General features: G+C 40.1%; 1 protein-coding gene and 1 pseudogene across 1 annotated transcript in view; both read right to left on the reverse strand.

The window, feature by feature from the left end:
* DMGDH (dimethylglycine dehydrogenase) overlaps positions 1-16,020 on the reverse strand; it is a 59,387-nt gene that overhangs the window by 41,391 nt on the left and 1,976 nt on the right. Inside the window, exons 3-5 of the mRNA XM_037143693.2 lie at positions 12,329-12,427; positions 10,649-10,813; positions 7,737-7,941 (exon numbers count right to left, since the gene is read on the reverse strand). Coding sequence (XP_036999588.2) covers positions 7,737-7,941; positions 10,649-10,813; positions 12,329-12,427 — 469 coding nt within the window. The remainder of the gene's footprint in view (positions 1-7,736; positions 7,942-10,648; positions 10,814-12,328; positions 12,428-16,020) is intronic.
* LOC119048140 (prostaglandin reductase 1-like) lies at positions 555-7,724 on the reverse strand (annotated as a pseudogene).

Raw genomic sequence — 16,020 nt, forward strand, 5'->3', positions numbered from 1 at the left:
TTTTCTCTGTTATTTTAAAAGTTTAATTTGAATATGTTTGTAAGATCCTTTCTTGCAAAGGGCACAAAGGCACCCGGAGTCCAGGCAGGAGGGAAGAGGGGCCACAGCCAAGGGGAGAGGGCTCCCAAACAGTGGGGGCTCCCACATCCAATGTTTCTCACTTCACAGTGCCCATGGGCACTGTCTTATTGGTGGGAACGAATGCGACCTTTTTCCTTTGCAAAAGATTGAACCAGACGATTTGTGGATGAAAGAACCCTTGATTCTATCCCAGGTGACTCTTCAGAAAGATGTGGAGCTCAAGTTCAGAGAGAGAAACAGACCTATCCAAGGTCACATGGGGACACCCTAGAAACATCAAATGCTATTGCTTTCTTTAAAAAAAAATTTTATTGTTGTTCGAGTACAGTTGTCTTCATTTTCCCCCCACCCCAGCCATCCCCACCTCCTGACCTCGATCGCACCCCCATTTGGCTTTGTCCTCGTGTCCTTTATACATGTTCCTGGAAACCCTTCCCCCTTCCCCCCCATTATTCCCTCCTGCCTCCCCTCTGGTCGCTGTCAGTTTGTTCTTAATTTCAGTGTCTCTGGTTCTATTTTGCTTGCTTGTTTGTTTTGTTGATTAGGTTCCCCTTACAGGTGAGATCATATGTTCTTACTGCTTTTCTTGCTGCAGGAAGACTGTATTTTAAATCTAACTCTTGGTATTTTGTAATCTAAAATGATAATAATAATTATTTCTCATGGTCATGGTGTTGCTCACCTACCAATGGATTATTTGGGGGTGAGGGGATTCTATGTGCATGTTTGTTTCAGAATTTTGAGTAATCATTCAAATGATTAGGGAATCTTATTTATTTCCTTAGGAGTTTTACTCTCTGAATTTTTAACCATTTCTTTTTTCCCCATTTTTCATTGCACTGTAATTTAACCCCTCCTCTACTTGGTGGCAACTTAATCAACAGAATTGGCATGGTTATGCCCAAGAGCACGACCCCTTTAAATATGTTAAAATCTCCTGTGTTCCTCAGTGATGTCTAAAAGCTTTTTTCATAAAAGCCTCACACATCTCTGTAGGCTTTATATATATTCTCATCTATCATTTTTTTTTGTAGTTGTTGTGAACATCAGATTTCCTTCCTTAGCTGTTCTGCTATGAGACTCGCTTGCAGAGGGAAGGGACAGTGTGGGCTGCCTGGAGAGCCCGGGACATCAGCAATGAGTGAGTCTTTCTTGTGTAATCATAAGCAACGGGGGGGTGTCTTAGGACTTTCAAGTCACCAATTTCTGCAGGGAGGTAGCTAACACTTACTAGGCCACTAATATATGCATATGCCAAGCATTATGCTAGTGTTTTAAATAAGAGTATAATATGTATTTGAAGTAGATAGTATTTTCTTCTATTTACAGATGAAAAAAATCAGAAGTTCAAGGCCACAGAGGCACTAGAATTTTGGACTCCAAAGCCACTATTTTCTACCATATCCCAGAAGGAGCTATATAGTAGGAAGTGAGGCGACTTGCTGTTGTTCACAAGGAAATATTCATTCTCTATCGCTAATTATATTCTATTTAAATGTACTTTATTAGGTGGCTCAAACTCATTACAACCACTATTCTTATAAAATGAAGGCAGTATACATTTTTACTAAATGGTTCAAAAGAAATTAAGTCATTATCCAAATGATTTCTAAATTCTATGTGTCATTTTTTTCATGCTTTCACTATCGTTTTCCCCAAATTATCTCCTTTCAGCATTCCTGTAAATGCAGCGGGCATGTTCTCAAATTCTCCAGTGACGTATTGATTGTACTGAATTTTCCCCTCTGTGACCCACTTCAGCAAGTCTTTCAGAGCCTTCTGGCAGACCTCCCCTTGCCAGCAGCTGACGATGAACCCTTCCATGCGGAGGTGCTGATAGATAATAACCTCTAGGCGTGGGCCTGGGGGAAAGCGGATGAGTAAGATTATATGTAGAGATGGCCCCGCATATAGCAATTCTTCCAAATTTCTCTATCTGGGGGACAAAATGTTTGAAAATCTTCCATTTACATTATCAAAATAACAATCATGACCATCGGGAGAAGCTTTTTTCAGTTTCTTCCAAAGACTCTACTGTCTTGTAGTTAGTTAAAGGCAATGTAAAATCCAAGCTTCGTAAGGTAGGCAAGCTTATCATCAGACTCTGCTGCTCTGACAACTTTGCAGACCTTGAGCTTAACTGTCTGCCCCCCAACAGAGCCACGGCCCCTGCTGTTCATTCACCAGAACTGTCTCTCCACCCCTGCTCCACAGTATTCGAGCAGCCAGAGTAGGCTGTTGGGCCTGGCCTGCCAGATGTTCCCAACCTCGAAGACAGAGGTGATGTGTCTGGCCTCCCCTCAGGCAGCGTCTCCAGTCGTTTTCCATCAGAAATGGAGTGTGTTGTCCAGCCTGAAGGAGCCGAAACAATAGTTCCTGTTGGGAAGGATGAATTTTGACTTCCTACAACTCCAGCCACTTGCTCCCCCATCATCGTATCACCCTCCTTCAGTCTTTTGGCCGCCACTCTCACGTAAGCATCCACAGAGAGGAACAAAGCTTCCAGCAGAACCTCTTCATTTTTTAGGGGCAGGAGTTCAACTGTCTTATCTCAAAGTTATTTAGGGTGGCCTTCAAAGTGCTTCTTCAAGGTCCAACTCTTAGCACGAACCATCCTGAAGCTCATGAGTCCACAGGTTGCACTACTAAGAGAAGGCGGTTAAGACTGCATGGCTGAGAGCCCAGAGCCAGGGTTTCTGTACGGTCCCAGAGAGGGTGGGGCTTCCTCCAGGGAAGAGCTGGGGGGGGAATTTTTTACCATTTCTATTTCCGCCTTTTTCCCCCGCAGAATCTCATGAGGAGTTCTGAGGTCTCTGCCATTATGAAGTTCAGAGGTAGACACAGAATCATAATCATGAGTCGGCTGGGAACCCAGATTATATATTCTTATGCGCCGAAGTTTATTTCTACTTGTCCATCTGAATGAACATCACTCTGGTCCTTGTTATGTTTCCGCCTAATGGCTAAGTTGGTCACACTTGTATAATAGCCCCAGAAATGGGTGTCCATTTGCAAACCAAAAATCTTACCTGTGGGCATTAGAGCTCTTCATTGGTCTTTCAATAATTTAGAGACTTAACTTACATGTACTGGTGGGAAGATGTGAATTACTAATTCAGGATTTTGTAGGAAAAATAAAGTAAAGCCACATATTCTAGTTATATGTACTAGAGGAGCTTTATAATATAAAAAGCCAAAATATTTGGCCTAGTAATTCAAAGTACTACAATATTCTCAATATATTTGTTTCAATTAAAAACATAAAATGAATAAAATAAATTCTGTCCTATTCAAAGGTATTTATAAATTTCTGAGCCTGTTTGCTTATTAATATACTTCATCATTAAAATAAACTGGAAACATATGCTAAAGCACCATATAACTGTATTACTTGAACCCCCCTGGAATATCCAATGCAGCTTTACCCTATGTGGTGGTATTTGCTGGCATTTTCTCCGCTATATGTCCGTCAAGCGAACCAAGGCCAAGCCAGGACTACACTTAGGCCCCGGCTAGACCACCCACCCACTGTGTGCTAAGGGAATAGAGACAAATGTAGAGGAATCATCTAAAAAATATACCATTATCACTTGAAAAACACTGAAGAGAAGAATCCATAAAATGGTGGTTGTAAATGGCTTCCAATGACAACCAAATCATTGATTACTAGAAATAGAGTTAAAATAAAGGGTTTGTGGACAAGTTTATTGGTACTAGGGTTTACACAGTGGCAATGATGGTCACACAGTGACATTTACTGATACAGAGTATCAGGCAAAATTAAGCAACTCTTTTGGCTGAACACTGGCTTCACATTGGCATGATCTGATCACATTTCTGATTTACGACATCAGGAAAATTCTTAAGTAAAGTTTACAGAGTTACCTCAGGCTTAATGGGTCCATTGGAAATGAGGTCAAGAGAAACATTCATCACTATACAAAGAAAACACTTGCATCATCACTAACAGTTTGTGCCCCGTTCCCCTGAGCTACCCTCACAGGAGGGATAAGATGAAGGCGGAATGAAGCAGTTTTAAAAGCAAAACTAAAGGCAAGTTAGCCTATTGTGCACCAAGAGATCAGGGGTGTCAGAAACTGCTCTTTGGCTCTGCCTTCTTAAGAACGAGGTTACTTCATTCTGTCTCCTATAGGAACACGAGTATAGTAGTGTCTCTCAAAACATATTTTGCAGACTACTTGGTGCGGACAACACAGTGCCTGGAATGCTTGTTTAAAATACAGCTTTCCACCAAGACCACCTAAATTAGAATATATCTGAAATCTGGGAAACTTCCCACAGTGATTCCTATGCACACTCACTTGAGAACCAAGCTTTTGGGGAAGTCTCTTTACCAGCAGAATGGGTGCCAGTTGACTACAGAGTAAGTAAAAGGATTTGGGTAATCTTAAGGCTGGTACCAAGTAGCGATGATACCCTAATGCTAGTGTGTCCCAGACCAGGAGTACGGGGTACAGACTTGCAAGGAAATAATAATAATTATTATTAATATACTGAATTTTTTAGTGCTTTCTGTTTGGTAAACCCTGTTTTGAGTACTTTACATCATTAGCTCATTTACTGATCATAGTAACTTTCTTTTTTTTTAATTTTTATTTTTTTTAATTTTATTTAGTTATTTTTCAAGTACAGTTTTTTGTCTATTTTTCCCATCCCAACCTCCCCCGCCCCTTGCTACTGAGATGGACACTATTATCTCCATTTCACAACGAGAGATCTGCCCAGACCCCATGGTTGGCAATACTTTGTCTCTGGGCAAGAAAGCGCCACTGCCGTGGACGATGCTGGAGATACAACAGCCCACGAACACATTTTTCCTTCTGGAGTGTCCTTCTCACAGATATCCTAAAGACTCGATAGCCTTGTTATGGCTCCATGTACAGAAACTCCTAGCAGGTTACTGTACAATTGAGGAGATAACAGTGGGCCTTACATCTGACGTTTTGATTATATTCCCAGGTCTACATCCTGTTTACTTTAATTAAATTGCAGAGCCCTCCTGAGGGCCTCACTTGAATATACGAGATATCCTGGTCGCACTGAGCAACCCTGGAAAACTTCCATCAGACATACATGCTCAAACAGTGTTGCTTTTATTCCTGAAAAGCTTCTTGCTCTTACTTCGTGAAACTGATCTTTGTTAGCTTAACCTAGAAGGGGCATATCTAAACCTTTGCCCCCAATTATTAAGGCTTACCACTTGAGGAGTTTTCATACTTTAAATAAGGTATTTATTTTTAAAAAACAGACTCACAAACAATAAAATACACCACTCACACCTTCCATGGACTACTAATATGTAATCAGTTAAATTTTTTTCCAGTAACTTTGCCTAGTGGAGGAGAAGACATGGATAGGAAAAGAAAAAATGTTTGGGCCAGAGATATGACCTGAATGAGATAAAGAATTAATGGAATATACAGGTGATGTATTATAAAACTGTGCACATGAAACTTTATATAGAGTTATTAACTAATGTTACCCCAATAAATTTAATTTAAAAAGTTTCGATAGCATAGTTCTCAAAACAACTGTCAACAAAGAGTTGCCTGGAGTTACCCAAGAGGATGGGAGTGGGAGCAGATGGCTGGGTAAGAGGCTCAGGGACAAAGACTAACGGGGACTGCCCTGGAGAACTGCTTTCCTGGTGCCGGCCTGGAAAAACAAGTCCCAGGAATTCGGTTGGTGGTGTGAGCCCATGTTTACCTCTCCACACAGGGCTGCACTGTCAGCCTAACTCCTGGGATTTGTTTTCCCAGGCCAGGACCAGAAGGGCTGTTCTCTAGGACCCCTGGCCATTGCCCAATCAGCCCCAATCAGACCAGAAGATTTCACAGCTGCGCAGAATACGTGCTTCATCTGGTAACTGATGTCCTGGGTTTAGGTCAGATCTCTTTGGAAAGTATGCCTTTTCCAGTGATTCTTTATTCCTCACAGTTTGAGGTTTAGGAGAAAAAATATTACAATGGATTACATGAACAAAATTTTATCCATTTTAGGAAAATAATTGAGATATGCGTTAAGTTAAGGTCTTCTGTGTTACTTCTCAAAACATCCATCAGGAGTGTGAGGGTCCCTGAAACACTGTATTGGGAAGAACGGTGGGGTTTACCCAGGCCCGTCTGAAACGAGTGCAGCGACCACTTAGCAATGCCTGCCGTGGGCCCTGACCTGGAAGGCATGGTATGTTTGCTCAGTCTTTGCTACCACTCTGAAAACAGTAAATGTTTTGGGGGACTGAATTCATGAGACTATAAAGAATGTGCCAAGATTACAAGGAATCCTTGCTACTTCGAAAAAAAGGATGAAGGATTTCGTTGCCCTAGATATTCTAGCAGAGTTTAAACCAGTGGCCCAAGTATGGTGAGGGGCAGGGAGTGTCACATGGGAAACTGCAGGGGTGGGGACAAGAGAAGTTAAAAACGAAAGCAGCGTATTGTGCCTTTGCTTTTGTTTTTAGGCAACTCATTTTATATAGCTGTGTTTTGAATTTCAAATGATATCAAAGAAGGCATGAGATGTTTATGCTCTTCAAATGAGGGACATTAAAGAGAAAGATTCAGAAATACCCATTTTAATTCTTCAATATAAAATACATGATTTTTTCCCTAGAACCACTAAAAGTAATTTATTAAAAAAATACATCAATCAAAGTTACAGTTTAGAGGAAAGAATCTTAAGGGTCCATGTTTCTATAGTCCATGTGGCATATTATTGATCTAATATGTAATGAAAATTGTTTTCACTGCATAATTTAAACACTGACTCAAGGAGCAGGCCACAAGAAAATAATTTATTTCCTCCTGCTTATTTTAGATTTTACATTAACCTTTATAAATTATAGGTAAATATTAAGTATTAGCCCAATTTAGACTGCATATACATTTTCACTTGCATAGAAATTTATTTTTGCATGTGTGGCAGTTGAAATAACCTGTCAGAAAGCCTTTTAACTCAAGAATCAAAAGATCTAGGTCCAAATCCTGGCTTTGACGTGTCACTTTGCCAAGTGGCATGGCCTCTTTTTTTTTTTTTTACCTTGGTTCTCATAAATAGAAAATGAGTGGGTTGTTAGATTATCTTGAACACTCCTTTTGACTTCACTCTATGTGGAGTCTAAATTGTAGCAGAACAACCTAAGAAAAAATTATGAAGTATGTTTAAAAATGTCCTGAGAGGAAAATGACTAAAAGCTTTTTGACTAGTGTCAAATAATCACAAATAGATGAGAGAGAACACAAATGATCAAATCATCACCCCAAAAAGCAAACTGAGGACAAAGAAGATGCTCATGAATTTGAACACTAGAGTTCAGTTATTAATAAAGAGTGAACCTAAGGGAGGAAAAAGAAACATAATTTGGCAAAACATGATCTGGACCAAAATAAAGTGGGGCATGGAGAAGAACACCAAGTTTCCATAGATTACCAAGTCCAAGGACAGTAGTATCTCTACCAAGAGCACAATGATGGAGGGAGAGCTTTGTAGCTTAGAAACAGACAAAATGTTCACCTTGGAAGCAATACAGTGTTTTATAATAATGTTCACAGTATAAAACATCACTTTATGTCATCTTATTTCTCTGCCTCTTTAAAAAATCCTCACTAATTAAAAAAAAAAGATATGAGACTTACCTGCAGCATTCACAATTCTGTTTGCTCTCATCGATCCCTGCGGTGTTTCAACATCCCATGTTCCATCTGACCTGGCTCTCAGAGAAGTCACTGGCGCAGGGTATTTTAAAAGGGCGCCATATTTCCTGGCCCCAGCAGCCAGGGCCATAGTTAGAGAGTAAGGATCAATATGACCATCTCCAGGATTATACAGTCCAGCTAAAATCTAAACCAATCATAAAAAATATTCAAATGAGTATGTATTCATTTTTCAGTGGAACTATATCCTGCCAGCAAATGTGTAATAAAACTGGATTTGAAAAATTCATCGGGGTGTCAGATTGATCAGTCTGCATTTTTCTATGTGTCAAAATTCAGACTTGGGCAGGACCTGCACTGAAAGTTAAGTAGACAGGCTACCTGAGGGACCCTCGCAATTGTCTCCAATATCCATTCTCCCCTCTCCCATCTAGCATAGAAATGGAATGTTTATTTAGATACATGTCCACTAAAAGCAAAGAGTTTCCAATAGTTGGCAAGTACTAGCTCCAGCTGACAGATTAAAACTATTACTAAATTCTGGTCAATGAAATGTAAATGAAAGTGTCATGTGGCAGCTTCCACAAACCATTCATTATAAAAAGACAACTGGCATATGCCCCTGTCCCTTTCTTCTTTGGCCCTTCTTCCTCCATCATGCTGTGGGATGCAGGCGTAATGGCTGGCGCTCTAGCTGCTATCTTAGAATAAGAACATAAGAGTCACACCCCAGGAATGAGAGAGCAACGATATGGAAGAAGATTGGGTCCTTGAAGTCTCATAGAAAAGAATTACTATTCAAGTCTGGACTGTCTAAGTAAAAGAGAAATAAACTTCTATCTTGTTTAAGCATTATTTTGGTTTCTGACATTTGCAGTCAAATCTAACACTAACTGATCAATTATTTATACCTAATTAATAAATACCCCTAGTAAATTCTTGTGTTAAATATATACCTGATGTCAGAAAGATATAAACTTAACTCAATAATTCAACAACCAATTCTTGAATAGCTATTTTGTGGTAGGGCTTGAAGCTAGGCACTGTAGGGGGAAAAAGAATAAAATTCAGATGAAATGGGAGGAACACCATGAAGTGGTATTTTTAGGTCTTAACGATTCAACAAAAATCTCTGGGACACCAAATATGAGCAAGGAGGTTTTGCCGACCTTTTTGTCTGCATCTATTGAGGTAATCATCTGTTTTTGTATTTAATTTATTAATATAGTACTACAATGATTGATTTTCAGATGTTAAACCAACCCTGCATTCCTGCAATAAATTCCACTTGATCATGTTGCATAAACCTTTTTATATGTTGCTGAATTCAGTTTGCTAATATTTTGTTGAGAATTTTTGCATCAATATACATAAGAAATACCGATCTTTCTTTTTTTGTGATGTCTTTGTCTGGATTTGGTATCACAGCAATACTGGCCTCATAGATGAACTGGGAAGGGTTCACTTCTATTTTTTAAAGAGTGTATGAAGAATTGGTATTAATTCTTCTATGCATGCCCCATAGAATTCACCAATAAAGCCATCTGGGCTTTTCTTTGTGGGAAGCCTTTGATTACTAACCCTCTTGTTGTAGGCTTAGTACAAGAGGCTTTTCACTCCAGTGGAATTCATATTACTGTAGCCTTCCAAATGGTACATTGGTGTTTTATAACAACTACATCATTATAGTGGATAGTGGTCCTATATCTATTTAATTTGACACCCTCCTCAAGAGCCAGAGAATATTCTTTCCACATGGCTACATTGCCTAAGATCCTTAAGAAAAGTCTGTGATGGTGAGAACTTCCAGCAAAATATTCCAGGACTGACATATAAACAGATAAAAGCATATCCTCACTAGTAGCAGTGATGGAATGTCAGTGCGGACAGTGCAATGCCACACCAGGCTGCCATCACACTGGCATCACACAGAACCACAGGCAAGGGAGTGCCAGTAGCCTGCAAAGACTCACAAGGGCAAACAGCGTCAGCATCTATATCAATAATACAAATCTTCGGGTGTCAGAGATACTGCAGTCATCACCAGGGACAATCATAAGCCTCTGCTTCCCTGAACAGCCCTACTCAGTACCCTTAGGTAGTGTGTAGAAAGGAGTCAGAAAGCCTGGGTTCAAATCTCTGCCCAGCTCTTTTTATGTGGGTGAGCTTAGACCCATTATGACCATCTAAGCTACAGTTTCCTGTTTATTTACTATATACCTTATATTATTACTGTGAAGATTAAATGAGATTATGCGTGTTGAGGGCTTAGCATAGTATCTGGTACATAAATATGTGCTGTAGTGTCCTGTAGTATAGTAAGTCATTGTTATTATTATGCAAATTAGATTATCTCCCAGCAAAAAAAGACACAATTCTCAAATGGGTTCTTTCAGTCAAATGTGGTTAAAACAAGATAAAATACCTGGCATGTACTTGTCAGGGAAGTATAGCTATTAGCTAGGTAATATTTGTGTAGTAAAATAGTATAGCACTTCCACACTGGATTTTATAAAAATCACAATCTTTTAATACATATATTTAACAATGCAGTGTTTCTATGCACTATCATACCAGGTTACTGTTTTCTTTGTAGTTCTCAAACAGAAGGTTTATGTATGGAAATCCCTAGACCTGGGGGACACAGTCATAGAAAGGTATTGAAAATGTTTCCTCAGTTCTCATAGGTGGAAAACTAATAAAATTTTTTCATTATCTTTTCATATTTCACTTAGTGTACATAGTAGCCCACCTTGTAATTTACCCCAACTCCAGCATTCATCATCTGATTTTGCCATTCAAAATGTGTTCACATAGTTTTTCCATTTTTAATTAATATTTTTCTAATCTTCATTCAAGGTGACAAATACTGAAAATGCCCTTAAGACAAGTACCTTACTCATGTTGAGTAAAGGGAACATCTCTTGAATTTTCTCAGGTTCAATAATATACTGTTCCGTTGCATGCCAGCGGGTTCGAGTCATTTGATATTTAAATTCATCCACCCTTACAGGAGTTGTAGCAAGCCTGATACTACCTGGCTGATGGAATCCCACCACCTGTTAAAATAATGCCAATAAACCACATAAATAAATCATTATTTAACACTCAATCATGATTCTTCTCTAGCACAATGAAAATGCAGGTGTACAAGAAAAGAGATTTATTGAACCAAGTAGTAAAAGAGATAACTACATAAACATATCTGCATCTTACAAGTCATCATTCATCAACTGTTTACTAATTGCCTGCCTGCTCTGTGTCAGATACTATGCTGAGTTGCAGAGATGCTTCTATGAACAAGAGAGGCAAAGACCCTTCTTGGAAGACCCTTCTTGGAAGGAGCTTACAGTCTATAGGAGAAGGCAGATAGCTAGTTGCACAATATAATAACATGAGATAGTGTTAATGTACAGAGTGAATAAAAATTATGTGGAAAAGAGAAAGACAAAGGATTTGAAGAGAGAATATGAAGAATCAGAATGTTGCAGTGATAAGACTAAATGTGGACTGAAGTAAATATCCATTTGACCCCTTCAACTGAAGGAGTCAATTGAACTCAATATCCAACTGAACTCCTTCAGTTGGCCAAGCACTCAGCTGAGCCCTGGGTTATAGAGATAAAAGATACAATCTTAGCCCTCAGGCTGCTCATAGTCTGCAGGGAAGACCAATCAGTAAAGCAACCACCACTATAGAGAGATGTATGTTATAAGAGGGGTATGCACAAATATTCTTAGAACCAAGTGATACGTCCTCAGCTTGGCCTAACTGGTGGGTGAGCAAAGTCAAAGTTAGCTTCTCAAAGGGATGACCCCCAGAAGAAGTAGAAGGTGAATGTTGAAATGAGAGGCAGGGGTTGTGGCTGAAGGAATGGTGTTTTAGGCAGAGAGCCCACCCAGCGCATTCCAGAACTATAAGTAATTAAGAGCTGTAGCATCTGAACGTAACAAAGAGAAAATGTGGGGAAAGCAGGCAGGGCTCTCTGAGGAAGGCCCTGCTCCTTTGTCCTTTGTCCTATAGGGGAGCCATTTAATGGTTTTCGGCAAGGAAAATAGCATGAAAAATGTAAATAGACTTCAGTCTGAGCCTATGGATATTCTATGCCTGCCACTTTATTCTGAGAATCCTAATAACTATGAGAAGTGATAAAAATAAAAGCAAGGGGTTTTTATTGAATTACTTTTTAAAGCTGCATGACAATGTGCTACCCAATGTTGTCATATCCTTTGCAATCCAGTTGCTGAAAGGCCCTAATTTCTTAGATTCTAGATGTAGTAACTGACTGAAGACACTTTTGAAAGCTGCCGCTTTTTCTTCTTCCTTCATTAAATAAATGGGTAAGAGTGGGTAATCACATGTGTAATACATGTCAAGAAACTGAAGTGATTGTAGAGCAAACTTCGGAGGTTCTCACCTTAAACTTTCACCAGATTTCTCTACCACATTAAACATTTCACATGCCCTTAACATCATTATACACAGCTCTACGTGATGATATCAAAATTCTTCAGAGAGCTTACATATTTCTAAGAAACTGACCTAAAAGACAATTTCAAGTTCAACAGATTTACCTGTCCAGTTTCTTCTTCCAGTTTCTCATAAAGTTTGATGCTATCATAGTGTATTTTCTTCAAGTTTATTCCAGGATGAAAGTACGTTGTTAAACCTGCCTTAAAAATGAGAAGGAAAGGAAATATTGGGAAACACATTAACATTCTGAAAATGTTGATAGTTTCACCGGTAAGCAGGATTTTACTGCTGCAGAAACGGAGCAGCACCAGCCAGGCCCTGGGGGTTGAGAACACATGAGCAGCCGGCTGTGCACAATTTCAGCAGGGCCTGAGGCTTGTAACACAGTAGTAAGAAGAGCCTGAACCATTTAAGTAATGTCAGAGCCAGCCAATGAACAAATACAGTAAGTCCCTAAAAGTTATTAGGAAAGGTTGTTTGAGACTAAGAAATGGGATGATTTGGTAGGAAGTTTAGGAACTTATGGTACGAGGAAGAATGTGGGGGGATGGCATACAACGTGGACTCAAACCAGCAAATCGTGTGTTCCCTTACGGAGAAGGGCTACAGACTAGCAAAGAGTTTTCCTTGACCCGGTCCCCACTATCCCTGGAATGGAGCAGCCCTCCAGTTCCCTTTGAAATTTCTGAAATTCAAGAATCGGAAAATTCGGCCCTGGCTGGCGTAGCTCAGTGGATTGAGCGCGGGCCTGCGAACCAGAGTATCGTGGTTCGATTCCCAGTCAGGGCACATGCCTGGGTTGCAGGCCAGTTCCCGGCAAGGGACGCATGAGAGGCAACCACACATTGATATTTCTCTCCCACTCTTTCTCCTTCCCTTCCCCTCTCTCGAAAAATAAATAAAGAAAATATTTTAAAAAAAAAAAAAAAAAATAAAAAAAAAAAGAATCGGAAAATTCCTGGAAATTATAGTCTGGTGAATTGGTGAACAGACCTTTGTCATGCTCTACCTGTTTGATGAGCACATAGATTGTACACGAAAAATATCTGCTGAATAAATACTGCATAATTACTCTCAGGAAAAATCATCTAAATATTAGCATGCCCAAATGCCTTTTATCTACCGCGCTGCAATGTAGCACCCAGCCAAAGAGTTCTATGCAATTACATGAAGCAGGTTCTCTCAGTTTAGTGTCTGGGGCCCCAGATTGCAGCAATGTATCCTGGAAAGTTCATCAGAATACAATCTGTTTAAAATAACATCTGTTTAGAACTTATTTATCAGGCTCTTCTATGGTATGGCAGACATTTGGTTCTTCTGCACTCAAAAACACCCCACTTAAAAGTTTATCAAACATTCTTTATGGGACGATCCTTGGGCTTCTTTCGAGTACTTGTTAAAGCAATTAAACATATGCACAGCTACTGGTTTGAGAAAAATTCTGGCTCAACTTAGAAGTCCTCTTATAGCACAGCCCTGTTTCAATGGAACTAAAAATTGGGCTTCTTAACTTTCAGTTAAATACTCTACTCTCCTGTAAATGTTTGGTATCTGTCGTGCATATGAACTTTTCTAGTTCAATGATAGAGAATCTTTGACCTTCACGTATCTACCAGAGAGGTCAACTTCATCTCCCACATAGTGCCCATCATATGAGAAAACTTGATATTCACGAGCACTGACCTAGACTTCTGGTCACCATTCACTCCCTGAGATATTCTAATTTTAACCTAGGTTAAGCCTGACCTCCAGAAAGCTATGTACTATCTATACTATATCGGCTCTCTTCTTCCCCATCCCGGAAAGCTATTTTCAAAGGAGTTAATGATCTTTCATCTGAGTCACAAGAGTTACTTTTTATTAAACTGTTACTTAAAAAAAATTAGCCCAATATCTTTTGTTTAGAGAACAACTTCTTCTAGGAATTTCTGGTCGAGGAAAAGTTAGCTCTACCTCAATGAGCTAACAAACCCTCAGGATTTTGGATTTGTGACTCCATTTTGAATACTCACATTGCAACCTGTGCCTTCCTCCCTGAGCACCGATTCCCACACTCCCAGACACCCTGAACTTGAGCACATGTTATACTTCAGTGAGACTGCCCTTTTTCTTTGTATACTACCCCTTTAGCTGGCTCCCCAACCTTCCACATTCTCTTATCCACAGCAAATATTTCTGTGTTAAAAATTCCTGATACATGGGATTTTTTTCACGTTACTTCTCAGAGGTAGGCCCCCTTGACTTGCAAAAATTCATAGAATCAGCTTCCTAAGGGAACCCTCTTTCTTTTCCTTCATTCCTTGGGGGCAAATCACCTGGATTCTGATGCTTGACTCCATCTTGAGCTTGCACGGCATGGATCTCATTTTCCAAACCGTCGCATAGCGCCTTCTTCACTAACCAGAAGAATTCCTATTCCACTCACTCTGATACCTTTTTACTTAAGGGAAACTGTTATGCATGGTCAACATTTAACAAGAAACTGACATGTTAAAAATTTTGTCCACTTTTCTTTTTTTTTTTTTTAATATTTTATTTATTTATCTTTAGAGGGAAAGGGAAGGAGAAGAGAGAGAGAAACATCAATGTATGGTTGCCTTTTGTGCGTCCCCTGCTGGGAACTGGCCTGCAGGGAACCGGCCTGCAACCCAGGAATGTGCCCTGACTGGGAATCGAACCGCGATTATCTGGTTCGCAGGCCCATGCTCAATCCACTGAGCTACACCAGCCAGGGCTTCCACTTTTCTTAAAAAAACTTAGGTTAAGGGTATGTTGCTTTAAAAAATTTCTTGGGATATATAAGAAGTAAAATTGCAGGGAATTCAGTAATCTATTCTAAAATGTAGGCCACATCAAATCAATCAAATATAAATGAGCAAATAAGTAATTAAAATATTAAAGAGTACATCCTCCTTAACAAGGCAAAAGTGTTAAAAAGGTATAACCCCTTCCTCTTAGGATACTTCCACTTGCCTAAATCTCCTTCTGCTTACATGTCCCCTGAGTGAATGAGGGGACAGCCTCGGGCCCCTCATTCACTCACTTCTGCCTTATCTCTGCTCTTTCAAGTAGTCTCCTGATGCTTCTTTCTCCGTCATTCTTTCCTTCATTCATTCCTTTACCCAGATTTCCTCTTCTTCATGGCACTGACTACTCTCAAACAGGCTTTGTGTATTTTCTGTCTGCCCTGCCAGAATATGGCGTCAAGAAGGCAGGGACTTCGTTTGGTTTACTCCTGTGTCCTCACCTACAACAGTGCTGGCCTGACATAATACAGGCTCTTTCAACAATGTGTTTGTTGAAAGAGTGACCGAATGTCCAGCAAGGAGAAGTTACAGGAGAGCTATAGGAGAAATGCAGGCTTTCTTTACTATAATAGCAAAAAGCCTACACAGAAGGTCTAGTTCAGGAAGAGAAGAGGAGCCAGGAGTGTTGGTGGCCTCAGGGACCCCTCTGTCCAGACAGGAGGCAGCAAGCTGAGGGGGAACTAGTGAAACAAAAGCAGATGTGCCTGTGAAGGTTCTGAAATGACATTCAGGAGGACTAGGTGCCTGGGCCTCTCTCCCAGACTGGAAGGGGGAGAGGGAGAGAGTTGGAAGAAGAGGAAAGAGGGAAGAGAAGATGGCCTTGCTATGATTTTTCTAGGCACCTCCATCCAACCATGTGGCTGGGTTCTGTGGCCAGTAGGACTTGGGGCCACCTGGGTTTAAATCTGAGCTTTACTCTCCTCCACACTCAACTAGAGGCAGACAGCCCTTTTAGTGCTCAACCTTCACCCCGTACCTTGAGCAGG

Source organism: Artibeus jamaicensis, unplaced genomic scaffold (assembly GCF_021234435.1).
Source record: "Artibeus jamaicensis isolate MK-2021 breed Jamaican fruit bat unplaced genomic scaffold, CSHL_Jam_final contig_373, whole genome shotgun sequence".
Classification (NCBI taxonomy): domain Eukaryota; kingdom Metazoa; phylum Chordata; class Mammalia; order Chiroptera; family Phyllostomidae; genus Artibeus; species Artibeus jamaicensis.